Source organism: Puma concolor, chromosome C2 (genome assembly GCF_028749965.1).
Source record: "Puma concolor isolate L17-30 chromosome C2, mPumCon1.1.hap2, whole genome shotgun sequence".
Classification (NCBI taxonomy): Eukaryota; Metazoa; Chordata; class Mammalia; order Carnivora; family Felidae; genus Puma; species Puma concolor.
In genome coordinates, this window is record NC_141675.1 from 88,073,241 (window position 1) to 88,100,018 (window position 26,778).

The 26,778-nt window shown below is 56.3% G+C and overlaps 1 protein-coding gene across 11 annotated transcripts in view; it reads left to right on the forward strand.

Moving 5' to 3' along the window:
- TNK2 (tyrosine kinase non receptor 2) overlaps positions 1-26,778 on the forward strand; it is a 45,899-nt gene that overhangs the window by 17,586 nt on the left and 1,535 nt on the right. The window contains exons 1-15 of one of the 11 annotated variants that reach the window (XM_086675128.1): positions 1,833-1,855; positions 8,872-9,052; positions 10,080-10,150; positions 12,071-12,292; positions 13,278-13,430; positions 13,939-14,216; positions 15,643-15,769; positions 16,182-16,328; positions 16,413-16,507; positions 21,446-21,640; positions 23,037-23,128; positions 23,703-23,825; positions 24,480-25,834; positions 25,937-26,032; positions 26,199-26,326. In XM_086675128.1, the coding sequence (XP_086531254.1) occupies positions 8,890-9,052; positions 10,080-10,150; positions 12,071-12,292; positions 13,278-13,430; positions 13,939-14,216; positions 15,643-15,769; positions 16,182-16,328; positions 16,413-16,507; positions 21,446-21,640; positions 23,037-23,128; positions 23,703-23,825; positions 24,480-25,834; positions 25,937-26,032; positions 26,199-26,326 (3,245 nt within the window). In that variant the 5' untranslated portion in view covers positions 1,833-1,855; positions 8,872-8,889. Of the gene's footprint in view, positions 1-1,832; positions 1,856-4,867; positions 5,234-8,871; positions 9,053-10,079; positions 10,151-12,070; positions 12,293-13,277; positions 13,431-13,938; positions 14,217-15,642; positions 15,770-16,181; positions 16,329-16,412; positions 16,508-21,445; positions 21,641-23,036; positions 23,129-23,702; positions 23,826-24,479; positions 25,835-25,936; positions 26,033-26,065; positions 26,331-26,778 lie in introns of those variants that run through there. The other 10 variants (XM_086675124.1, XM_086675125.1, XM_086675126.1 and 7 more) reach the window with 10 other exon arrangements.

A 26,778-nucleotide genomic window follows, 5' to 3' on the forward strand; every position in this document is an offset into this window, starting at 1 on the left:
GCCCTGGGGCAGGGGAGGGAGAGGAAGTGACCCCCCAGGGAGCAGAGCGTCCACTGAGAAGAGAAGGAAGGGTGAGTTCAGAAGTCGTGGGGAAATATCAATAGTTAAGGAGGATGGGAAAGAGGCTCCAGGGCTAGACTTGGGGCCTATGGGCCCAGCACCACTAGCAAATATGCCTCAGCTTTGCCTCTCCTCAGAACCACAGCTGCCAAGCTCTCCTGGGAGGGAGGGGGCCCCTGTGTCCTGGAGATGGAGAGGGTGTGGACAGCCATGGTGTGTGTCTGAATCACCCCCTCTCTCCATTGGCCCCAGACCAGCCTCCTCCCCAGATCTGTGTGATGTCAGAACTGGGCTGACCTGAAGGTGTGGGGTTGCTTGGTGCAGTTCCCTCTGGGATGAGGTCCCAAGGGGAGCCAGCCTGGCCTTGGTCCAGAAGTTTGGGGCCTGTGTATGGAGGGGTGAGTTGAAGTTGACTGGGCTTTGTGGGGCTGGCATGTGGAGGCAAGATAATCCTCTGGCTGGGAGAGGAACTATAAGCCCCCCCGCCCCTTCCTCCCAATATGTTGTTTTCCCTCTAGAGCTTAGAGAAGAGGGAGGGCAGGGGTGGAGAGGGCTGGCTTGGAGGTGAGGTTGGCATATATTCCCAAGAATACGGTAGATTGTTTTGGAAAAATCTCTTGGCCGGAAATTACATGTCATGTCTGCTCCTCAGTGTGGATTTGTCACTTCACTGATGCTGCTGGAGAGGCTGGGGGAGGGGAGTGGACAGCAGAGGCAAGCTGGTTCCTGGCCACTCCCATCTCTCTTTAGAGATATGGGGGCAAGTTGTAGACTACAGGGGTATACATGTAGGGTAGATCCCCCAAGTCCTAAAGGTAGTTTGGATCCTGTGGGAATCTTGGCAGGATGGCATTAGGAAGGGAGGGTAATGGGGGTGGGGGGGGGGGTGGGGAGGAGATAGGGAGAAAGCAGGAAGGAGGAATAATTTGGATCATACCATTCATCCAGTGAAGGGAAGAATGGATGGGCCTGGCATTTTCATGCTCTTTTTCTCTGACTTTGGGTCAGGACAGCTTCCTGACTTTGGCTGGGTTCTTGCAGCTTCCCACAAAACTGCTATAGCTGCTGTAAGATACCCAGGGACTTCTGCCTGGATTAGATCTCCTGCCTGGCAGGGTCATCCCCTACCTCAGCATGCTTCAAGGTGAAGGAACTTGTGAGGAGATTGAGCCTTATAGGAACTCACCCAGTATCCTCCTGGGGTCCCTTTCCTTAGCCTCAAGGTTGAGTTGGTTGATGGGAGGGCAGGTGTCTCAGCATCTCCCTCCTCCTCTGCCCCAACCCTCCCGGAAGTGGAGGGTGCCCTGAGCTCAGCCCTAAATACCTGGTACTAAGGAGTCAGTGGATGCTTCAGATGCCAGCACAATGAAAGGGTGTGCGTGGGGCGCCTTGAGGCCCTCAGGGCGGGCGGGAGGGAGAGGAGGAGCCTCTGCAGTAGGACTTCCTGATCACTAGGCAATGGCCTCGCCCCAGTGCTGGGTGGCAGAGCCCGGCGTGGGCACGTGTTGGAGCAGCTCCTACGGCGGGGAGTGTGGGCACTCGAGGCACTCTACTGAGGCCAGAGGTCAGCCCCAGCACTGTGCCCTGCCCTGAGCTCCCCTGCGCACAGCCTGTGCAGTCTTGGGGGAGGCTAGGGAGATGTCAAGGCCGGGCTGGGAAGAGGCGTGGGGCAGGGGCGGGCTGTGGTCTCCCTCCTGGTGCCGGAGGCGTGGCTTCTACGACTGGGCAGGTTCTCGGGGCGCTGAGCGAGTGGAGTGCAGTGGAGTGCGGAGTGGAGCGGCAGGGAGTCCGGCAGGTGGGCGCATGCTTGGAGCTTGGTGGAAGCCGGGCGGATTGGGGGGATAGGCTTCAGGCCCCAGTGAACGGAGGGGGGGTCTCAGGCCGAGTCAGGATGGGGCTCCTTTCCTGTGAGCCTCTTGGGTGGACCTCCTTATGTGGGAGGTCTTGATTCCCCAGGACCTAATTGGTGGCAGTGGAGCTCAGGGATCTGGAGGTAGCCAAGGAGCTGAGGGGAGCTGTGGCCCTGCGGTCAGTGGAGGTGGGGTCGAGGCACCTGGATGTCTCCGGGGGTCAGCAGGTGGTGCTGCGGAGAGGCGAGAGGCGGCGGCTCCTTGGAATGGAGGCTGGGGAAGCGATTGGGGGAGGGGCCGGTCACAGGCCCGGCATAGGTGACGGCGACCATCCAACCATCCGGGCTCGGCTCCGGCACTGGCCAACCAGCGGTGGATATGAGGCTGTGGGTGGGTATGCTGTGGGGTACGGACCGGCCTTCTCGGTTGAGGCGCTCAAGCAGCCCCTGCCCTCCTTCTGGAGGATGCTGGAGGCCCGGCCCCTCGGGACGCAGGGCAGTGACGCTGCCGCTGCCGGTGCCGCTGGAGGGGCGGGGGCTGCGGGAGGGCTCTGCTCTCCTCCCTGGCTCTAACGCCCGGGAGTTTGGGTGCCATGGGGGAGAGATCTGCATATCAGCGCCTGGCTGGGGGTGAGGAGGGACAGCAGGTAATGGGAGAGGCCTGGGGGATAGCCAGGTAGCTGGGTCCTAGACCCCATCATCTGCCAATGAGCTGAGGGCCCAGCCCTGCTCCGCAGCAGCCTCTCAGGAGTGAGGGGTGTCTGTGCTTCAGGGCCCCAGGACAGATCCTGGGGGCTGAGAGGCTGGGTAATGAGGTGTTTGTGTGTGTATGTGGTGGGTGAGGGGCAAGTCAGTGGTGGGAAATTACTGATGCTGCCACCTGCCTCAGTGTCTCCGGTTTCTCTGAGACCCAGTTAAACTGCCTTTTGGGCTTTCTTCAACACCCGGTGGGAGCACCAGAAGCAGTGCCAGGCTTTGGGTGTAGTCTTTTATGGGCACCGAGTCCTTGTTCCCTGGACATTCCTGCTTACTTTTGAATATGCATATCAAGCGAAATGCCCTTATTTGCTTTAGGAAATATGATCGTTATTCGTGGGGCTGCTTCCCTTCTGCTTGGAGATCAAGCACTTTCTCTCTTGGTCGGCAGAGGGCGATAGCTGACAGGACTAAGGGGGACAGAAAAGGTGGAGGTGGTTTTCCGGGTCTGAGAGAAGGGTCCAAGAAGTGGCCTGAGCTCTGACCAGGCTTTGCTTTTCCTCACAGCCTTTTGCAGCTGGATTGCTGACCAAGTTGCTGAGGCTTGTTCTTACCCAAGGTCTAAGGGAAGAGTCAGGCATGGGGTTCTGAATGATTTGGGACACATCTTTTGGGGGTGGCTAGACTCTTTAATCTGGCCATTCTGATCCAGCAGCCCCCCTTTTGCAGTAGAGGGAGTAATTTTGCTTAAATTGTCCCCTAAAGTCAGGTCCCTGGGGCTCCTTCAGGGTGGTGCCTGGTGGGAAGTAGGCAGTAGGCTTCTCTGAGCCAAGGGCATTGTCTGCCAGGGTTTTGGGAAAAGTCATTTCCAGTGTGATCTCAGCCCGGCCTTATCTTGTCTATTAGCTCTGACCCCAGCCTCAGACTGGTGATTCACTGGACCAAGGGGAGGCTATACCTGGCTGGATCCACGAGCTTTGTGTGGTAGATGACACAGGGATGAGGAGGAGGGACTGAGAGCTTGAGAGCTGGCATGTCCCCCAACAGCCACGCCCCCTACCCCTCCACGGGGTTGGACCAGGAAATGGCTGACCTTACAGGTAACCTCCCTGCTAAGAAGGCTGGGCACTAAGCGAGGCCCTGGAAAGAGAGCCTAAGATGCTAACTCCCCAAAACTCTCACCCAGCTGTCTGCCCCACCATCCAGCTGGGGTTCCCAGAGCTAGTAGCCAGCTGGATAGGGACAAGAGAACAGTGTACAAGAAACGGGCTCTCTGGACATGGCTGCTGTTGGGGGGAGGGGTTGCTGAGGGAGCCTGCGAGGACTTCCTGCAGCTGTCAGGTGTGTCTGGGGGCTGTAGTGAGGGGGGTGTAGGAGCAGCTGGTACTCTTGAGGAGGGGCAGAGGGATCATTTGTCAGCTGTAGGAACATGGGGGGCCAATGGGGGCTTGGTGGAGTTTCTCCAGTTCTTTTTAGCTGAGGCTGTTGCCTGTGTTTGGGGGTGCTATACAAGAAACATCCTATAGCCTAGAATCCTATTGCTTTGGAGTGAGGACATCCCAGCAGGGTCTAGGGGCATATTTGTTTGTTTAGAGGGGCTTTGGACCTTAGCTAGCTGGTCTGGGGGAGGAGGCACCCTGGATGTTGTGGGCAGTGCAAGGCAACCCCAGGGGAGGGGGTGGAGATTCCTCACCCCCACAACCCCCCTCGCTCTTGGCTGGACTGCCCCACTCTGGCAGGCTGCCGGCCTCCTATTTCCGTCGGGCACCAGGGTAACAGGGCCACATTAGGGCCTGAGCCAGGAGACGCCCAGCCAAGACTGGGACTGGGAGATGGGGGAGGGTCTCTGAAGGGTCTGCCTGCAGGGCCCAGGAATGTCTGTCTGGGGTCCAGGACCTCAACTCAGGCTGTGTTCTAGCCCCCACAGCCCCAGACAAGCCCATGTAGGAGCCTGTAGCCCCTCTTTGTACGTTGCTGCTTGATTCACATAGCCCCCACCCTAAAATCCCAAGAGTTGTCTGCAGCTATGGGGGCTGGGGTGGAAGCCAAAGACAGGGGGCCTTGTGTATGGGGAGGCAGGGGGGCCAGCGCGGGTGGCTGGGAGGAAGAGTCCCCTCATTCCCGCCACCCTTTTGGCAGTGATTCAGAAAGGTCCTTTTTCAGCCAGTGTCAGAGCTGCTCAGCCGGGGAGGGAGGGACAAGGGAGGGAGGGCAGTCAGGCGGGGGAGCCAGGGAGTAGGGCTGAGCTGTGACCACTGCACTGAAGAGAAGTCAGAGAAACAGGACAGAGGACCCAGGCTGCAGCCAGCCCAGAGAAGAGCTCACCTCCTGCCAGACTAGCCAGCTGTGGAAACAGCTGTGCAGCAAAGAAAAGGAGCCCACCCTCTTCTTCTGTCCCATTTCCCACTCCTGTTGTGGGATTTGGGGGACTCCTGGAGCAGGTCTTTGGCCAACTTCCCTTCTGGGCAGAACCTTAAATTCAGGAGCTAAAGGCTCTGCTCCCTCATATCTTGGGCCAGGGTCCCAGTCAGGGGGTCCAGCTCCGTGGAGATGCCAGCAGCCCGTCGGTTCCCTGGCCTGGAGCTTTCTTTCCCTCTCCTGGCCAGACTACGGCGACGCCTGTACACAGTGAGTGGGGGCTGGGGATGTGGGTAGGACTGACTGGGGACTGGGTCAGCCCCTCAGAGCCAGCACTTCACTGAGGAGCAGAGGACAGGACCAGGAATGGCTGAGGGCTTGATAGGGGTTCTGAGACCAGGGCCTCTCCCCTCAGCTGCTGCATTCTGGTTGGTGAGCATGTTAGCAAAGTGTATGTGGGAAATGTGCGTGTCTGGAGAGTGCCACGCCACACGTCAGACACAGGTGTGGGACTGTGGGTGTGCTGGGGGCCAGGCACACGCACAGCTGAAGACTGTGAGCAGGGTGGGGGGGAAAGCTTCAGAGACAAAGAAACTTGGCAGGGAAGGGGCACTTAGCGAAGGGGAAGGGGCTTATCCAGGGTCACCCTGGTGGTAGAGACAGAACTAAGACCCTGATGGCTTTCTTCTCACTGGGATCCCAGTGTTCTTCCCTGTCCCCCACACACCCCTACTCAGAGCAACCCTGTCCCTGGGGCTGGTGAGCAGGGAGGGGAGTGTCCAGCTGAGCAGGGAGATCTGTTAGCTGGTGTCTCAGGGAAAAGGAACATGCCAGACTGTGCTTTCTGCACAGCTTCAGGGGAAGGGCTGTGTGTCTCCCCAAGTCCTGACCACCCAGGGCATGGCTTTGAGCAGTTGCCCCCAGAGGAGGGTGGGAGTGGGGAGTCTAGAACCCTGAGACTTGGAGACTGGGCAAGAAGAGGAGGGAGACTTCAAACTGCTTGCCCTGCTGGCAGGCCACATCGTGGGGCATGTAGTGGGTGCAATTGCTTTGCTCCAGGGACAGGGTAGTGATGGTGGAAGTGCTGGCTGGCCCTGCCTGGCCAGGCTGCGGAGAGACACGGCCTAGGTCAGTGATTTTCACAGTGCACCTTTGGGGCCTTCTTCTGGAAAGCAGCAGTGCCCTGCCCTCTTAACGTCCATGCACTCCCTTGTGTGTAACAAATGGTTTTGTTGAGGATAAGTGAGTTAATACAGCTAAACGCTTAGAACCGTGCCTGGCATATAATAAGTGTAGTTGAAATGTTAGAGTTATTTTTATAGTTCTTCTTAAATAAAAATAATAAAAATATAACTTTTTTACTGTGTGTGTGTAGTCAGTCAACACGATGTCACCTGTAGTATAAAGGAGAAATAAAAGGAAAGTGATGATAGCATTTCATGTATTCTGGTATGTCTGTACACTCTGACGTGATGAGGTAGTCAGTGCTAACACCTCTAGGAGGACCACCGTGGAGGCAGCGTCTACAAGTGCTGACCGAGAGTGGGGTTTGGAAATAATAAGGGCGGGTTGCCTTCAGTGACATTTTTCTGATTAGTGAAAAACTTTTGCTAAGTTCTGAACAAAGCAAAGGTCAGTGTTCCCTCATTTTACACCATAGTTCTGTTCTAGGAAGATTCAGTGTGTATTAAAAACCAAAAAATACATTTTTGCTCATGTTAAGATGGAATTCGATTCTAGGTTCAGATGTTTATAAACCAGTTTTTCACCCGCACGAATTAAGTTGTGTGGGATTTGGGACAATGTGTGAGACTCCCCTGCACATTACAGGATAACTTACATTCTTGTCCCCCAGTCACCCACTAAATGCCACTAGTGGCCCCCCAACATCCAAGAATGTCCCCTAGGAGGCTGCACAGACCTCATGGGAACCATCTAGGTAAAGGGTCACAGCTTGAAGTTTAAAAACCCCCCCTCTGGCCCAGCTGCCTTGGTGGAAGAGCCAGGGTTTGAACTGAGGGCTTCTCATTCCCCTTTGTCACTCTTTGCGTTGCCCTGAGCTGCCTGGGAAGCTCTGATGTCCTGCTGCTAGGCTGGCAACACCGCTGGGAACTGTGGGGGCAGGAGGCTCATGCTCCGCCTGGGCTGCAAGCGCCGGCTTCTCTTGGTGAGCCTGTGTTGAGAGCTGGAGGCCAAGGCCACCTCTGACTTGTGGGGTGTCGAGGGGCAGCTGGCCTTTTCCTTCTTGTGGGTTTTCCTCCGTGGGGATTGAACACAAGTCAGGGGCCGGCCTGGACAAGCTCTCAGCTCTGTTGGGTCTTACTTGGACAAGGATGGGCTTGGTGTCCGGTGGGCCAGGCTGCTTTGTGTTATGGGTGCCCTGTCCTCTTTCTCTGGACCGCACAGAGTGTAGGTCAGAGGTCACTCACTGGTGGCCTATTGGCTGATTATAGCCTGCACATATGTTTTGCTTGGCTTGCACAGCATGTGTGTGTGTGTGTGTGTGTGTGTGTGTGTGTGTGTATTTCAAACTTGAATTAGTCGATATAATTAATAAGTCAAGAGAAAGATGTAATGTTAAGTGAAAACAAGGAACAGAATGGTGTGGGTAATGGGTAAATGTGTGTGTGGGGGGGCGAAACAAAGTCTGGAAGGATGTGTAAAAGTCATTTATGGCAGCTGGTTTTGGGGACAGGGGGCTAGGTGGCTGTGCAGTATGGCAGGGCATGAGACTTTATGGCTCCTGTGTGCTTTTTGAATATCTTACCATGTGCATATATTACCTTTTCAAAAAGAATTTTAGTGGTCAGATTTCACATATAGATTCAGATTTCCAGTATTTCTTGAAAAAATTAAAAGCTTTGATGACATTGGGCAGTAGTCTATGGTGACAACTGTTGATGGAGCTAAGCAGGGCTGCCTCTTTGAGCTGGCATCTGAAAGCTGACCCCAGCCAGCCTTTGCCTGCCTCTTGTCTTCCACTCACTGTGGTTCTAAGGGCACTTGAGTGGTCTGTGGGATGGTGAGGGGACAGCCTCTGGTGGTGTCAGGCATTGGGTGAAACTTAGCTAGAGCTCATCTAGTCCACAGTGCTTTCTTTCCCTGGGGTCCACCAGGTCCAAGGAGCCTATGGATAGGTCTCAAGGGACCCTGCGCCCCCCCTCCAATTGTTTTTTTTTTTTCTATTTTTTTAATGTTTATTTATTTTTGAGAGAGAGAGAGACAATGTGTGATGGGGGAGGGGCAGAGAGAGGGAGACACAAAATCCGAAGCAGGCTCCAGGCTCTGAGCTGTCTGCACAGAGCCAGACATAGGGCTTGAACTCATGAACCGCGAGATCATGACCTAGCTGAAGTCGGATGCTTAATCGACTGAGGGGAGGCACCCCTCCCCCACCAATTGTTTTTTAAAATATTTTAAAAATATTTTTTAAGTAATCTCTACAATACAAAACCCTGAGATCAAGAGTTGCATGTTCGACTGATTGAGCTAGTCAGGTGCCCCACCCCCCAATTTCTTAATGGAAACTTCATGAGTAAGAATGCGTATGTTTTCTTGGAAACATAATCGATAGTTTTCATTGTTCTCAAAGGGCTTGTGACTCTCTGAAAGCAGAGAGGTTGATCTCATATCACTCAGCCACAGATCACAGAGTTTGGGCTTAAGACCCTGACTCCAGGGCCTGGGCTGTATTCCAGTTGCCCTAATTCTACCCTTGTTGCTGGCAGGAAGAGGGGCACAGGAGTATAGGCCATTCTGTACACTTGTTTTGGGGAGCAAGAACATGGTTTGAGTCCTTCCCTTGAAGCAGTTTAGTAGAATGTGGGTGAGCCTAGGACACTCAGGACAGGGTCCCCTGCCACCTCCCTGTACCCCTTGGTCCCTGAGCCATTCTTCCCTCCCCACAGAGGCTGGGGAGCAGCAGCATGCAGCCCGAGGAGGGCACGGGCTGGCTGCTGGAGCTGCTGTCCGAGGTGCAGCTACAACAGTACTTCCTGCGGCTCCGCGATGACCTCAATGTTACCCGCCTGTCCCATTTTGAGTATGTCAAGAATGAGGACCTGGAGAAGATTGGCATGGGCCGGCCTGGTAGGTGGGGATATTGGCCTTGCTTGTTGCTTCCCCACTGACCGTTTACCTCCTCTATCCTCAGGATTGCCAGTTGGAAGAGCCCTCCTCCTTATTCCATGGGGTGGCATAGCTGAGAACTCTCGCTGCATCAGTAGATGCTGCACGCAGTGAGTGCATGAGAACAGTTAGCAGTTGTAAAGGTAAACTGGAGTGTGAGGAGAATGAAGTCATACTTAAAGCTCTGGATTCTCAGGATTGAAAAAATACTGCTTTTGGTTTGTTCAGACGTTTGTAGGATGTATTTCCTCCATCTCCTCCTCCTTTATAAACATGGCATTGAGTCTGCTCTGTTCACCATTCTGAACATCAGAGGGGTCAATGTCCAGAGATCTGTATGGAGAAGAGAAGATTAAAAACCCTCAGATGATTTGCAAATTTTCTCTTAATCTGTCTCTTTTTCTCTCTCCCTCGCAAAGATCTGCTTTAAATTGAACTCATTCTGTCTCTTTCCCATGCACAAAAATATGCTCTATAAGTTTTTATCCTAAAAGTAGTGATCATAGCATCTAGAAGCCATGGTATTCCTTGTAGAGCATTAGAAACTTATTAGTATATTCAACTTAAAATAGCTGAATAAGTAATAATGTGCTAAATTAGACACTGACATAGACTACTTTGGGATTGGATAGTTGGTATCTGATGCTAGTAACAATAAAATTTTATGGGAGAAAAACACAAAATTGGGTAAATCCTACACATTGCCTTTTTTTCCCCCTTGAGGGTTGGAAAAAGACCACTGCTGTTCAATTTTGGTGGTTAAACACCTCCATCTAGTTTGAGAACCACTGCCTAGAAGTGGAATGCTGTGACCATCTGGCTAACTATGGCCCCTGGTTGGTTAGAATGGTCTGTTTCCTTGGTGTCATTGTGCTGGGCACTATCTAGTGGTGGGCCCACCCCAGGGGGACCAAGGAAGCATGCAAGTGGGGGCCCTGGGGGCTGTGAACTACCTTAACAGCATTTGATTCCCCTTTTTTCTCTGCAGGACAGCGGCGATTGTGGGAGGCTGTGAAGAGGAGAAAGGCCATGTGCAAACGCAAGTCTTGGATGAGCAAGGTGCGTGAATGAGGAACAAGATGGGGTGGGTAGCCTTGCAGGCCCAGCTCTGATGTTAGTCCTAGGAAACTCCCCCATTCCCAGGCAGGTATGATCTTGTATTTTGTACAGACCTCCCTCCTCCAAGGTCTTACCGGGCAGGGTACTTGTAGGACCACTCAGCTAAGTGTCTGTCTCCACCAGAGATGGCACGTGAGTAGCCTGTGTGCGGCGATGGCTTTACCTCCCCTCCCGCTGTGCAGTGGCGCTGGGTGTGGAGCAGGCACCCGTTGACAAGTGCGCCGTAACTTGAGCCCTTGCTCAGTCTGAGTGTGGGGACAGAGTGGTGGGGACTGTCTGGACCTAGCACATCTTTGCCTTGCTTCCCTCCCCCGCCCCCTGCCCTCCCTAGTCTGCAGAGGGTTTCTCTGGTCATCTGGCCCTGCTGACCACTTCCTTCCCCACAATCTGCCCCCCTTTCCCTTTGCCCTAATTTGGGTCTGTGGAGTAGTGAGTCCCTGGTCTGACTCAGTGGAACTTTGCCCATTGTCTGGAAGACAATGCGAGAGGAAGTGAACCAGCCAGGGGCCTTCCCTCCCCACTTGTGGCCTCAGGGCTGGGATGGGGGGTGGGCAGGGCAGAACAGCTGGACTAGGATTGGGCAGCAGAGATTTCCTGGCTGCGATCTGGCAAAGGGGCTGTCTCTTGGGAGCCTGTGGCCTTTTCTGGGGACACTGTCCTGGTCCCTTGCCCAGGTTTTAGGGAAGGATGAGTTTGTCGGGCGGGTGAAGGTAGGAGGGAGGAGCTGTGCGGTGTGCCAGGGTTTGGGGATCTTGGACTACCATGCAGGAGGTCTTCAGGTCAGTCAGCGAACCTCTCCAGACTTGAGGCATGTCTTCAGTAAAACCGTGGTGGTGGCACTTGTGCCCAGCTCCCCTCACGGGGCGGCGGAAAAGGTCCCTGGAGATAAAGGCTGTGAAGGGCCTTGTTAGCTGAACACTGCTTACAAACATAAGAGATTTCAGTTACTAGGATGAAGGACGGAGCAGTGGCTAGAAGAGGCTCTCAGATTGGAAACGCGCCTACCCCATACGGACAAGGTTCTGCCAGCCTTTGAGGGGCAGGGGCCCAACTGGACAGAGTCTGCAGCCTGAGGCCAAGGCTTTGGAAGCCCCAGTCAGACTAATGGGGCCAACTGTGCTACTCAGGGTCTCCTTCCTCCTGTCCCTTGACCTTTGACCCCTTCCCTCCACATCCCAGGTCACAGAGTCACCTCCAGTCTTCGTTTCCCAGCTCTCAGCTCTAGCTCCTCCAGAAGCCCAGCTGTCTTCCCAGGCCTTTCCCCAGCAAGACCTTGCTTCATCTGCACATACCCCCCCACCCCCACCCCGCACACATTCACGGTCCAACCTCAGGCTCAAATTATCCTCTCCCCTGGCAGGATGAAGGGCAGTCAGCTCCCCAGGGAGGGTGGAGACAGACAGCGCCAAATGGGCAACCCAGAGAAGGGGCCAAGGCTAAAAATGGACAGGGAGGTGTTTGTGGAGGGCCCCTCAGGCTCCTGCCCATCTGCTCTGGTTAGGGGCCCGAGTCTGTGCTGGGTAGGGGGATAGGGAGGGACAGGTGGTGCACAAGATGGGTCTGGAGTGGCTTTAGGCTGTCCCTGACCCTACAGCTGGGTGTGGGGCTATGGCAGTCATGAGCTACATGCCTGTCAGTCCATTTCTGGCACATACTCTGAGGCCACACTGAAACTGTGGGTTCCTGTTTGAGGGTGTGATCTGGAGGTGGGGGTGGGTGGGCCTCCAGCCAGGCTGCCCCCTGGCAGTTTGGCAAAGCCAGGACCTCTCTCGAGGCCTAGCCGAGGATCCTGTGGGCCGGACTGAGTGACTGGCTCTGGGACCTCAGAGTTCCATCTGGCCCCTGGCTGCCTTCAAACAGGTGTTCAGTGGAAAGCGACTGGAGGCTGAGTTCCCTCCTCATCACTCTCAGAGCACCTTCCGGAAGACCTCGCCCACTCCAGGGGGCCCAGCAGGGGAGGGGCCCTTGCAGAGCCTCACGTGCCTCATTGGGGAGAAGGACCTGCATCTCTTCGAGAAGCTAGGAGATGGCTCCTTTGGCGTGGTGCGCAGGGGCGAGTGGGACGCCCCCTCGGGGAAGACGGTAAGCTTTCTGGGTCATGTGGGGCGTGCCAGAGGGACAGGCCTCTAAGAGACTCTGGCAGAGTCCATCCCCACTCTCCCTCCACCCTGGCCTTCCCCGACTCTACCCTCTGAGGCAGATCTTTCCCCTCTGCTGGGATGGTGGTGTGTGTGGCTGGGCACAGATCAGAAAGGGGCTTCCTCTGGACTACATGCTCAGGTTTAATTAGACACCTCTGTTTCTTTTTTCAATTATGAAAATAATTTACTTACTGTAAAAGTTTGAAAACTTTTTAAAAAATAAGAAAAAACAATTGTTTGTAATCCCCTCACTCAGGGGAAGCAGAGTTAGCATTTCTGCTTTTTTTCACCCCAGGTATTTTGGTGAATTTGGTGAAGATACAAATTTTGAATGCAACTTTTAAAACCTTGCCTTTTCATCTTGGTATTCTAAACATTTTCCCCAGAAAGATAGGTAGCATGTATACAATAAAGCACATAGTTCTTGAGTGGACAGCTTAGTGAATTTTTGCATATGCACGGACCTATGTGACCACTGCCCAGATCATGATTAAGAGCAGTTCCAGCACCCAGAAGGCTCCCTCCTGCCTCTTCTACTGAGTATCCTCTTTATCCAAGGGAAGCACTATTCTGATTTCTGTCACTATAGATTAGTTTCTTGTCATTATATTTACAGCATTTTCCTTCCACACCAAAAATATTTTAATATTCCATCTTATTACAAGATTTTAATATTCTGTCATCATACTGATCATCTCTTATTTTATGGTTGCTGTTTAATCTGGACGTTCCCCCAGGAAGGAGAGGCCCAAGGAAGGGCTGCCCTCTCCCAGCCAACCCACAGACACCTGTGACATACATGCTCATTCATCCAGATGAGCAGATCTGAGGCAGGGATATTTGGGCTGAGTTGGAGGGAGGGACAGTTTGGCTCAGAGTGTTGGGGCCTGGGACCTGTCCTGACTTCTGCTCCCCACTCTGGGCAGGTGAGTGTGGCTGTGAAGTGCCTGAAGCCTGATGTGCTAAGCCAGCCAGAGGCCATGGATGACTTTATCCGGGAGGTTAATGCCATGCATTCCCTGGACCATCGAAACCTCATTCGTCTTTATGGTGTGGTGCTCACGCCGCCCATGAAGATGGTGAGTGCTGTGGGCAGAGGGCAAGGTGCTCAAGCAGGGTCTCTGGGCCCCCCAGATCTGCCCCTCCTCCTGCCTGTGTGGTGGTTACTCCCTCCATCCTGACAAAGATGCTTTGGTCCCCCACCTGATATGGCAGACTGGCTCCTAGGGGGCCCAGCCTGGTACTGTGTCCGCTGGAGCCCATGTCTGTCTTTGGATTTTGTTTGTGCTCATTGACAGAGAGTCGCACTCACAGGAGGGACTGGCCCTAGGGTTTATTTTTTATTTTTTATTTTTATTATTATTATTTTTTTTAGAGTTTCGTTTTTAGAAATTCTAATCTGAGCCTCTGTGGGTTGCTTCTCTCGGGCCTCAGGTTCCCACGTTACCTGGAGGGAGAGGCTTGGGAAGCTGTAGAACTCTCAGAGGTCCCCCGAGGGCAGGCCAGGAAGGAGCATCCAGCTTGGGGCACTGAGGGAGGGGCAGGGCTCAGCCACGCTTATTCCTCCTGCCTCCTCCGTGGCCTCAGGTGACAGAGCTGGCGCCGCTGGGATCGTTGTTGGACCGGCTGCGCAAGCACCAGGGCCACTTCCTCCTGGGAACTCTGAGCCGCTACGCCGTGCAGGTGGCTGAGGGCATGGGCTACCTAGAGTCCAAGCGCTTTATTCACCGTGACCTGGCTGCCCGAAATCTGCTGTTGGCCACCCGTGACCTGGTCAAGATTGGGGACTTCGGGTTGATGCGTGCACTACCCCAGAATGACGACCACTATGTCATGCAAGAGCATCGCAAGGTGCCCTTTGCCTGGTGAGGGACAGGTGCTGCCAGCTCACAGGGCCTGGACCCCGTCCTACCCCTCTTGGGCCTCAGAGTGTCCAGGCCTTCTGTAACCACAACAGCCTTTGTCTTCTCTGGGTCTGGGATGCCCTTCTTGTCCGCAGTCCATTCACTCATTCATCCAGGAATTCTCTGGGCCCATGTACCAGGTACTGTGGTGCACGGGGATAAGTGCTGCGGGAGTTCAAAAAGGCATCCTATAGGACTCCGTATTAAGCTTCTGAAATACCAGAAGTTCGCCAGGCAGACTGGTTGGCAAGTATGTTTCAGGTAGAGCTAGCTGCAGGCAGGGCCAGACCATACTGGGCCTTGTAGACTGACCAGGGATGTTTACCTGCACACTGAGGTGCTACCTGGCCCTACCCTAGCTCCTGTGTGAACTCATCCTGTGCTGACACCATCGTGGTCCACTGGCTTTGGAGGCACCCAGAGGAGTGTAGTCTCCTTGTTTTGGGGCAGGAGGAGTAGATCTAGTTCTTGCCAGAGCACCCTTCTCACTCAGGATGCATGGTCACCCTAACTAATAACTGATTTTATATGTAGAGTGACCATACATTTCAGATTACGTTATGCCTGTTGTTCTGGAGTAATTAGTAGCACCCCCTTCACACCCAAGCATCCTGGTTTGGATAGTAAATTATAAGGTCCCCTTATCATAGCACTGTGAAATAAGCAGATTATTGTTACTCGCATTTCACAGATGAGGACCGTGAGGCTTTAGAGATCTTGAGTGACTGTCCCTGGGTCCCACCCCCTTTGAGTGGCAGGGCCAGCTCTCCAGTCCCGGGAGAGAGTCTTTGATACTCCATTCGGTCAGCTTCCCCGTCGCTCTGTACCTCACCCCACCCCGGAATACCCCTTTGCTGGCCTCACTGCAGTGACATTTCTCTTCCTCACCTAAAAGGGAGTCCCAGAGGGAGTGTGTGATGTTTGGGTGAAGTGAGTGTAACTATTTCCACCCGTTTTGGTTCTTCCCCAGACCCTATCCAAATTTCCCACCCACACCTTCCTGCTGAAATGACCCAAATCCCAGGATCCTGCCCCAAATCCGGAAATTGTCATCCTCCCACCACAATTAGAAAACAGCCTGAGATCTTATCCCCTCACCAACTCCTGTAGCCTCTGACCTCCTGGCTTCCCTGACCTGGGAATTTCACCCTCTTCCTACCCCAGGCTTCATGTGAATAAAGACATGAACATAGATGATTTTCTCCATCTGTGCACCCCATAGTCAACATGTCCTGTCCCTGTTCACTTTGCACATGTCCCAGTACCTGCTGTTGAGCCTGGCACACAGGGTAACAACACGTTTGTTGAATGAATATGTTCTGTCCATTGGGCTGATGTGGGTGGGTGTGCTCTGAGGGGCCTTCTTTTTGACCCCTGCCTCTGCCAGGTGTGCTCCCGAGAGCCTGAAGACACGTACCTTCTCCCATGCCAGTGACACCTGGATGTTTGGGGTAACATTGTGGGAGATGTTCACCTATGGCCAGGAGCCCTGGATTGGCCTCAATGGCAGTCAGGTGAGTGGCTGGAGATGTGCTCCCTACAGGATGGGTGGGGGTTGATTTGATTCCTGGTTCCCAACCTGGCCCTGTTGGAACTAGCTCTTATTTGCTGGAGTTCCTGTCCCCCTTGCCCGGTGTCTGCATGACCTCTCAAATAGTTGAGCAAAGAGAAGAGCCTCCAGTGGTCAGGAGAGGGGCAGACTGGGGCTTGCTCACATTCTTTTCCCTTGTAATAGCCACCTATCCAGAGGCCCCAGCCAGGGGATAAGGGTCAGAGGCCCAGGGATAGGCTCCTGGAGACAGACCTTTTCTTTGGGGTGCAGGCATGGCAGCCCACAGCTCCAGTTGTTCCATGGGCTGGAGGGAAGGTGGGAAGTGAAGAGCTGGGTGCTCTGCTTGTGCTCAAACTGCACCACCCCACCGCCAGATTCTGCATAAGATTGACAAGGAGGGGGAACGTCTGCCGCGGCCTGAGGACTGCCCACAGGATATCTACAATGTCATGGTTCAGTGCTGGGCTCACAAGCCAGAGGACAGACCCACCTTTGTGGCCCTGCGGGACTTCCTGCTGGAGGTGAGGGCTGGTCCGCCCATGGGGGCTGAGGTATCCCAGCAGGGGTCAGTCCCAGGGTGGGCAGTGACGGGTCTCCGCCCCCAGGCCCAGCCCACTGACATGAGGGCGCTTCAGGACTTTGAGGAGCCAGACAAGCTGCACATCCAGATGAATGACGTCATCACCGTCATCGAGGGAAGGTAGGGAGCGTGAGGCTGCGCCTACACTGCCTTGAAGGGTGCAGGGTGGAGGGGCCTGCTGGCTGAGAGCTCTTCTGCCTCCAAGGTTCCCATGGCAACACAGGCTGTGGGGAGCCTGAGCTGTGCAGTAAGGGGAGGACAGGCCCGGGTCCAGTCTTGAGTGCCTGGGGTTAAGTACCAGATGCTGCTGCTAAGAGGGATTTTCCCTGCCTAGCACCACCCTTTCACGAAACCTTTTCCCACTCGGCTCCAGCCCTGGCTGTGTGGGTCAGAGACAAACTGCCGATATGGTGAGGCGAAGGAAGTGGCTCAGCCTTGGCCCTGGGGCCACAACTAGGGACTCTGGAACTCCTGAACATTCCTCTCATCCTGTCTTTCTTCCCTTCCCACCTCCTCCCAGGACAGGGACTCTAGACTACCCGGCTGGGTACCTGTCAGAACCCCAAAGCAGCCCCACCCTCTTCCTGGCAGCCTCTGCCCTCCCACTGAGCCCCACTGTTGCCTCCTGGGGCTCCCCTCCATTTTCTGCTGGGCTGCCCACCTGGGCTCCTTTGTCCCCAGTCCCCATTCCTTACCCGCCCCTGCCCAGACACCTGGGACACACGTCTCTGCCTCCAGGCAGCATCTCCTGAGTCATGTCTCCTACCTGTAGCCCCCATTCAAGCCCTTCTGCTAAGGAGGCCCTACCCACCACTCACCCCACCCTCTGTTATCTGATCCCCAGGGCTGCCGAGGAACTGGTTGGGGCAGGGCGGGGTTGAGGTGCCTTTGGGGTAGGGGGTGAGCATGGAGGACCAGGAAGAGGAGCAAGGCAGAGGAAATCCCCTGTGCTCCCAGCTCCTCTGACTCAGAGCCAGGCAGGGATGAGGACAGGGTTCGCTTCCTACAGAGCCCTTTCTACCTGGGCTTCAGGTCTGGGGGTCTGGGGCCTTTAGTTCATTCAGTCTGTGCCTCATGGGGTGTTGGTGAGAGGGGAGAGCTTCTGCGTTTGGTCAGAGTGATAGGGTAGGCCCTGGAGCCCAAGCTGGTTGTGGAGGAACATGACCTACCCTCACTGTGGCCCCAGCACCTCTTCCCCAGGCCAGGGCTTGCCTAGCCTTTGGGCCCAGTCTGAGAATATGAATGACAAACCAACAAGTTGTGGGGGTGAAGTTTGGGGAGTTGGTGGTAAACGAAAGCAGAAAGCTTTTAGATGGAGAGAGGCTCAGGGGACAGGAAGGAAGACAGTCTGTGGGTTTGGGGCTGAGGAGCCAGACAAGGGACTGGGGAGCATTCCAGAAATAGGAAGATTAGGGTGAGGGCCTGTCTAGAGGGGCATGGCAGGGTGTTAATTCAGAAGTCTGGACCTATATCCATTCCTACCTACAAGAGCTGGAGGACCTTGAACCTGACCCATCTTGTGCACCGTAGCCCTCAGGTCTTTACCTCCCCCATCCCTTGCTCTCAGTGGGGACCCAGTGGTCCCCAGCGGGTGACTCAGTTGCTTCTCATGTTCCTGGGGTGTGTGTCTCTGGAGCTGGCACCCTGGGTTACCACCAGAGCTAGGCGGGCAACAGGTGGGGCCCCAGGGGAGCCGCTCCTCTTGGGAGGCACTGTGGTCGTGCCCTGCCCTGCCCTTGCGTCACAGCCTCCGGTTGGCCTGGGCTGCTGGCTCCGCAGCTGCCTGCCAGTGTGGGCTTGCTGGGCTCCTCCTCCAGGGCCACGGCCGACTTGGACCACAGCGCCTGCTCTTGGTTCCTGGAGCTGCTCAGGAGGTGGGAGGTGAGGGGCAGGAGGCCACAACAGCTGGTGAGGCTTTGGGGGTAGGCCTGTATGCGGATGGTACCAGAGCTTTAACTCTGCCCCCTTGTTTTTTCAGTGCCCAGATGTCTCTATGTTTGTTTGGCTGACTCTGTCTCCATGTCTCCTAGTGGAGGGGCTCTCTGTTCGTGTGTGTCTTTTTGGGTCTGGGCTTGTACGTGTGGGTCTCTGTTTCTGTGTCTCCTCTTAGCCTGGCTCTCTGCTCTGTTTCTGCTCATCTGTCAGCCTTGGACTCCTCTTGCGGAAGCTGTGCCAGTGTTTGTTTCCAAGTGGAGTCTGAGAGCCCCCTTGTCCCTGGCTCTGATTGGTTCTGTAGGCTCAGTGTTTCTCGGGGTAGCAGGCGGTGGGCAGAGACAGGACACCTAGATGTTTTGCTGAGCCTGTGAGGTACTGTCTAGATGGAAGGACAAATGATGACTTGGGTCTTTTCCATGGGTTCTTACTTGGAAATTAGGATGGCTGGCAGCTGTTTCATGTTCCATTTTTATAGATCTAGAGAAGGGAGACAGAGGTTTTGAAGTCCATCTTCTGGGCCTTGGCCTGGTCTGGCCTGGTCCCTGGAGCCTCTGCTCCCAGTGGTAGGTAGGGGAGGGGGATGCAAGGGCCTAGGCTGTCTCTCAAAACCAGGGGCTGCCTGGGTCTCTCAGAGAGAAGTGAGTGGGGTGGGGTTTTGAGCAGAATATTCAAGCAACATTTATCAGCCATTTCTGGACTACTTTAGACCAGGAGTGGGACAGAGGTCTGAGATTTCCAGAAGCTGGTCCCAAATAGAGCAGGGCTTGTTCTCAGCTCAGGCCTTGGCTTCCCAGGTGCCACTCCACTTTGTACTTGTCCCAGGATACTGACAGGTATCAGGAAATAGAGAGTTCGTGCTGGAGGTGCTGGCCCCTTCTCCTGTTCCCCCAGGGACTTCTGTCCTCACTGCAGTGTCTGCCCATGGTAGGCCTAGCCCTCCCATTGCTATGGAGACTCTGGCCTGTTCAAGGAGGGGGAGCGGGTGTGGCCAGTGCAGGAGGGTGGGGAGGGCGGCCTCAGTCCTCTCTGAGCTGCTGGTACTTCGGCCCTACTGATTCTCAGAGGGGCACAGGTAGGCAGCACGATATAGCATTGGCCATCTCAAGACTTACATTTGAGCCTTGTCGAGAGGATGCTGCTTCTGAGGGTGTCTGTCTTACACTTGCCCTGCCCTCCAGCTCCCCTCCCCTAGTAGCACAGATCTTTTGGGAAGTGATGTCAGGACTCCCAGCAGTCCTGGAGGCTCTTGCCTCGGCCATACCTATAATAAAGGGAGGTGGGTTGGCATCTCTCACTCTCAGAAGTGGGTCCAAAGGAGCCCCTGTGTGTTCGGCTGTGCTGGCGAAAAGAAGGGGGTGGAGGGAGTGACCTGCCAGTCTGGCCTTGCTCAGGGTCGACACAGGGAAGACAGGGTCACAGGGTGGAACTGGCCTTGGACATGCTTCCATCCTACTTTGAACTATCTCTCTGCCTCGGTTACCTCTCTCACCCAGGTTAATGAGCACCTCTGAAGAGGTGTGGAGAGCAGAGTCCAATGTCCAGCCTGGGGTTGGTGTTTAGAAGGTCTGTAAAGGGGTACGCAGAACCCAGGGAGCCGTTGGGTGCAGGGGTGGGGGTGGGCAGAGAGCAGCAGGGGGTCCCCTGGTGTCAGGCATCCCTCTTCGCCCTGCTTCATGGGAGGCTCTCGACCTCAGCCAGTCCTTGGGACTGGGGTGCTAGGGGACGTTCTCTTCTCGGAACAGCCCTGCTGTTTTCCGATGGGCTTTGTCCCTTCCTGGGTGTTGTCCTCTCTTCTTGCTTCCTTTCCTGCCCTTCCCACCCTAGGGCAGGGTGTAATCACAGGGCTGCTGTGTCTGGTGGTAGGCTGGTCAGCGGCCCTGTTTATGGGGAGGCTGGGCTCCCAGCCCTCTGCCGCCCCACCTCTTGGCTTCCCAAGCACTGCTGTGCTCATGGGGTTTGACTTGTGATCTCCAGAGCAGGCTGATTGAGGTCGTGCTGCCCCAACGGGCCATGTCACCTCATGGAGGAGGGTCCAGGAGCTCAGCCTCCATCTGCCCTTGGTCCCTGTGGTCTGGCTCCAGTTTGGAGGAGACCTTGATGCTCCTGGCTGCCCAGGTGGGTGTTGACTGGGTGTGTGCATGTGTCCACCACAGCGGCATGAGGCTGCACTACCTCTGCCTTAGCTCAGATTCTGCCCATGTCATCTGGTGTGAGCGATCCTAGTGGCAGACAAAGGAGCTGCATCCTGCCACTTGAAGTGTGCAGGAGGGCACCATCCTACCCCAACCCCCACCCCAGGCTCAGGCTTAGGCTACGTCAGTAGAGGTTCTGTGTCTGAGATCAGAGTGGGGGGGGGGTGGTCCCACAGTCCAGCCGCACTGGGAGGCTGGGTCCCCTTATAGACCCCTTATTTAAGACAAGAGTAGAACTCCCCAGGAGATGACCGGAGTTAAGGGCACAGGTCCCACAGCCCTGCCTAGAGGTGGTGGAAGACACTGGAGATACAAAAACTGGTGATGGGAAGGCGTGGGTTGCTTGCAGTGCTTCCAAATTCACAAGGGGCTGCATGCAGGAGACAGAGTGTGGTTGGGGGGCTTGGCTCCAAGCCCAGTGCTAAGGCCATGGTGTTCCCTTGGCCCCTGAAGCTCAGGATGCCCGGGAACTGGGCTGAATAGCAAGGTCAGGTGGCCAGAGGGTAGGGGTACAGGCCTTGCCAGGGAGGAGGGAGGCAAGGCAGATTTATAGGAAGGGTGGTAGCTGGAGACTAACAGCCAAATTTGAATCCTGAGTCTGCTATGATCTGTCTGGGAACTGTAGGCAAGTCCTGTCACTTATTTGTAACCTATCTGCTTATTTGTAAACTGTCGGAAAAGGTTGTCTGACCCACCTAAGTGTCTTAGGGTAAGGTGTGTATAAACAGGCCCTGTACTGGGAGAGTGACAGGTCGTGGGGCAGGCAGGCTGATGACAGACCAGCCTGGTCTCAGAGCCATAGCCCTTGGTTCCCCTCCTGCCAAGATAGTCAGATATATTCTGGCTGGAGAGAGCTTGGAATGAAAAGGGTCCCACTTCCTGGGGCCACCTCACACACCCTGGTGTTCACCATGTCATCTCTGTTGAGCAGGGCTGAGAATTACTGGTGGCGTGGACAGAACACCCGGACACTGTGTGTGGGACCCTTTCCTCGCAACGTGGTGACCTCCGTGGCTGGCCTTTCAGCCCAGGACATCAGCCAACCCCTGCAGAATAGCTTCATCCACACGGGACATGGCGACAGTGACCCCCGCCACTGCTGGGGCTTCCCTGACAAGATTGATGAGTGAGTGCATTTGTGGGGGTGGGGGTCACCTGTGGCTCCAGAGTCAGCAGCTCCTCCCTGGGCATGCAGGCTCTCACTGCCAAGGTCCTTGTCACAACAATAGGGCAGAGGGTCTCTTATTGCCTGAAAGCTGTTCCCTGTAGGCAGAACTGAGGTTAGGAGCTTCAGAGGATAGAGGCACACTTCTGTTTGGTGGAACCCCCCCCTCCAGAACACCAACCTTAGGAACATGGACTTGAGAACAGCCTCTGGAATGAGTTCAGCAGGAGGGTTTCTGTCATGCCCCCTAGTGTTTGTGTAGAGTCTGGGAGATGGAGCCTGCTGGGTCAAGCCCTGGGGTGTGCACAGGTGCCAGGGGGTGAGCTGGGGGCCCAGAGAAAGAGCTCCCTGTGGGGAAAGCCCAGGAGGAAGGTTAGGCAACACCCCCCACCCCTGCGTGCTCACTCTCTACCTGGCAGGGGGTTCAGTCTCCTTTAAGTGAAAGGATGAGGTCACTGGGGACCTGTCCTCTGTGGAGGACACAGAGGAGAAGAATTAGTCACTTCCTTGGTGCCCTACCCCAGCGAGCCACCTGGCAGCTCCTCAGCCCAGGCTTCATGCCTCTCTGCTGGCCCCGGGAGGCTTCGAGGCAGCCCTTTCTCCTCTGACTTCTCCTGACATTCGGTTCTGCCCTGAGAGGCACAGTGAAGCAGGCCTGCCCTCTTGCCCCCACACACCAGAACCCGAAGCCCTGGGAGAGCAGCTGGTGTGAGCCAGCACGGGCCTGTGGGAATTGGGGCGAGGTGTGTAGACGCCCTCCAGAAGGTGGCCCGGCACCCTCTGCCCTGCTCCTGGCGTGCTGCGGCCAGCCCAGCCCCATTCCTCCAGGCTTTCATCAGCTCAGTGACTAAGTCCCAAGGCCTGACAGTCAGCACAGGGTTTGAGAGGGTGAATCGGGAGCAAGGCAAGTGGCCCAGCCCCTCTCCCACCTGGCAGCGGGGCAGAAGGGTGCCTCCTACGGACCCCGACAGGGGAGCGGGCCCGGCAGGACAGAAGAGAGTGTGCCAGCAGGTGGCTGCTAGACGTGGGTTGGGGTGCCATGGCAGTCATGGAGGGCCAGCTCTGCTTTTGTAGGGTATTGTTGGAGCCCCTTCAGTCCAAGCCTTTCACCCTGCAGTCAGTTCTGTCTTTGCCCTCTCTCCATGACACCCTCCCTGAGTACGGTCTTCGGGGAATCCCACGTCCTGTGCTCCAGACCCAAGTCTGTGCAGGGCTTGGACAAGATGGTCCCCTGCATGCACTCAGGGTTTTGTTCTCTGCCTGACCCCGGGCATCTCCTCCTGAGGTTCCCCACGACCGTCACCACTCCACACCCTTCCCCCAGCCCCCACCGTCTGACCCGGTTCTCTCCCCACAGACTGTACCTGGGAAACCCCATGGACCCTCCTGACCTGCTGAGTGTGGAACTGAGCACCTCCCGACCCACCCAACATCTAGGAAGGGTGAAAAGTAAGAGCCTGGCTCCCCAGTGCCCCCTAGTTCATCAGCTGCCCAGGAAAAGGCACTGTCTTGTGCAGGCACTCTGAGCTGGCTGTTCTGGCTCTGGGACAGTTGGGCCAGGGCTGCCGGGGGACAGCTGTGACCCGGCTCTGGCTGGGTGTGGGGTGGAAGATGAGAAGCAGCTGTATCCGCCGAGGTGGGCATCCTCGGCTGTCCTGTGTTGGCCTGCCCACCTCAGCTTCCCTCCTCCCTCCTTCCCACTGTGCTCAGATCCTGGCTTTCCTCACCCCCCGCCTAATCCTGCTGTCCTCTCCCAAGCCAAAACCACCCCACGAGCTTCATGTTGGCCAGGAGCCTCATCCATCTCCCGGATCCTGTGCCTGTTGTTCCGGAACCCGTTTTTCCCCATCCTGCCACCCCATTGCTTCCCATTGCTCTTGGGTGTGTATGTCCACTCACTCCTATTCACTGCCCTCTCTCTGTCTCTCTCCACACTCTGCCCTCTTGTCTGGCTGTCGTCCCTCCCCCATCCTCTGTCTCTCCCGCTCTGTCCCTTCTACTCTCCGCATGGCCTTTCTTGCAGGGGAGCCTCCACCTCGCCCACCTCAGCCTGCCATCTTCGCTCAGAGTAAGTGGGGCTGCTCTCGATGCCTTGGCCCCTGCCCCTGCCCCCTCTCTCCTCTCATTCCTCCTCTCCTTCTGAAAGGTACAGAGCCCTGGTGGGCTGGCCGGGCGGGAGGGGAGGTGGGATGTGTGCTGTGAGCTCGTGCCGCTGACCTGGCCCAGCATGCCTGCCTCTCCCCCGCCTTGCAAACACCTGGGCTCCTGGAGCAATTGTGTGGTCCTGGTCCCCCCACTCCACCGTCACCTGGCCCTGCTCCACTCCCTTTGGGGCCTGCAGAGGCTGTGTCTGGGCTTTCGTGGTGGCTAGTCAGGAGCTCTGTGCTCTTCCAAGGACAGCTCCTGTTGCCTTTAATGGTGGAGGATTGCCCATAGCCCGCTGCCTGCACTAGTGGTGTGCTGTGTGCCATAACGGAGTGGGGACAAGGGATTACCAACCAGGCCCAGGAGCCCGGGATACCTGGGGTCTTGTGTGTTGGGGTATTAGGCAGGCAGGTGTGGGGTGTTGCTTGCTCTAGCTGAGTTGGAGGCAGGGGCTCATTAGCCTGTGTGGAGAGCTCATGGCGTCCAGAGCAGGTCCTGTCCTCCCGTGTGAATAGGGTTGGTGTGCCTTGAGAATTTTGGCAGCTGAGGGCTAACCTCTGGGGGCATTAGGAGTGGGGAGTTGGTGGAAGACACTTGTCTTTCTTCCCATCCCCCTGACACTGCCTTCTCGTTAGGATCTCCCTCTCTATCCTAGAGCCAACCTACGACCCAGTGAGTGAGGACCAGGACCCTCTGTCCAGCGACTTCAAGAGGCTGGGCCTCCGGAAACCAGGCCTGACCCGTGGGCTGTGGCTGGCGAAGCCCTCAGCTCGGGTGCCGGGCACCAAGGCAGGGCGTGGCGGCGGGAGCGAGGTCACACTCATTGACTTCGGCGAGGAGCCTGTCGTCCCCACCCCCCGGCCCTGTGCACCCTCACTGGCACAGCTGGCCATGGATGCCTGCTCCTTGCTGGACAAGACTCCACCGCAGAGCCCCACTCGGGCACTGCCCCGGCCCCTGCATCCCACACCTGTGGTGGACTGGGATGCCCGCCCGCTGCCCCCGCCTCCTGCCTACGACGATGTGGCCCAGGATGAGGACGACTTTGAAGTCTGCTCCATCAACAGCACCCTGGTGGCTGCAGGGGTCTGTGCTGGGCCCAGCCAGGGTGAAACCAATTATGCCTTTGTGCCTGAGCAGGCGCAGCTCCTCCCTCCCCTGGAGGACAATCTGTTCCTCCCACCCCAGGGTGGGAGCAAGCCGCCCAGCTCGGCCCAGACCGCACAGATCTTCCAGGCGCTGCAGCAGGAGTGCATGCGGCAGCTGCGGGTCCCGGCTGGCTCCCTGGTCCCTTCACCTGGCCCAGCCCCAGCGGGTGAGGACAAGCCCCAGGTGCCCCCCCGGGTGCCCATCCCCCCGAGGCCCACTCGCCCACGTGGTGAGCTGTCTCCAGCCCCCTCAGGTGAGGAGGAGATAGGGCGGTGGCCTGGACCTGCCTCCCCTCCCCGGGTGCCTCCCCGGGAGCCCCTGTCCCCTCAAGGCTCGAGGACCCCTAGCCCCCTGGTACCACCTGGAAGCTCCCCACTGCCACCCCGGCTCTCAAGCTCACCTGGGAAGACCATGCCCACCACCCAGAGCTTTGCCTCAGACCCCAAGTATGCTACACCACAAGTGATCCAGGCACCCGGCCCACGGGCTGGTCCCTGCATCCTACCCATCGTCCGTGATGGCAAGAAGGTCAGCAACACCCACTATTACCTGCTGCCCGAGCGCCCACCCTACCTGGAACGCTACCAGCGCTTCCTGCGTGAGGCCCAAAGCCCTGAAGAGCCGGCCCCCTTGCCTGTGCCCCTGCTGCTGCCCCCACCCAGCACCCCAGCCCCTGCCGCCCCCACTGCCACTGTTCGACCAATGCCCCAGGCTGCCCCAGACCCCAAGGCCAACTTCTCCACCAACAACAGTAACCCAGGGGTCCGGCCACCAGCCCTGAGGGCCACTGCACGGCTGCCACAGAGGGGCTGCCCTGGGGACGGGCCAGAGGCTGGACGACCGACAGACAAGATCCAGATGGTGAGTACCGGGCCTGGCCGCTGGTTGGAGGGGCAGGGGCCCAAGGGCCCGGGAGGAATGGGCCCAAGTGGTGCTGATGGGTAGGTGGGTGGGTGTGCCCAGCTGCAGGCCATGGTGCATGGGGTGACCACAGAGGAGTGCCAGGCGGCCCTGCAGAGTCACAGCTGGAGCGTGCAGAGGGCTGCCCAGTATCTGAAGGTACCACCACCTCCTGCCCACTCTGGCTTTCAGGGACCCTGAAGACTGGTTCTGCCGCTCTCACCTCCTTTTGCCCCTCCCTACCGTCCTGCCTCTGGCTCTCCTCTGCCCCTACCCCTACCCTTCAGCCCCAGTGTGTCCCATGGCACCACCCTCTGCTCCTCAGGTGGAGCAGCTCTTTGGGTTGGGTCTGCGGCCGCGAAGCGAGTGCCACAAGGTGCTGGAGATGTGTGACTGGAACCTGGAGCAGGCAGGCTGCCACCTCCTGGGCTCCTGCGGCCCCGCCCACCACAAGTGAGTGAGCCCCTCGGGGAGCATACCCCGCTAGAAGAGAGCCCCACGCCTCGAGGGCCTCGCAGGGCCAGGAGACACAGGGCTGCCCAGCTGGGAGGAGGGAAGGCAGCCCCCACCCTGGGATGCAGGCAGTTCTGGGTGAAAACAGTTTCTCCTCAGTGCATTTAGACTTTGTAGCCACTTGGTGCAAAAGAACTAATAAGTAAAGAGAGGGCACTGGAGCCTCTCCCCTTGTGGAGGCTTGCTTCCTAACCCCACACAGCACCCTTGAACCTGCGTCAGGGAGCAGCAGTTTAGGGCTCAGTGATTTCAATATATTTCTCACCTCTCCATTTCGTATTTCAGTTTAAAGTTTTAATGCCATTTTAATGGAACGCTTAACCAAAAGTAATCCCATTACTTTCCTGTTAAAAATGTATATGTGGACATGTAATAAATGATACAAATGATCT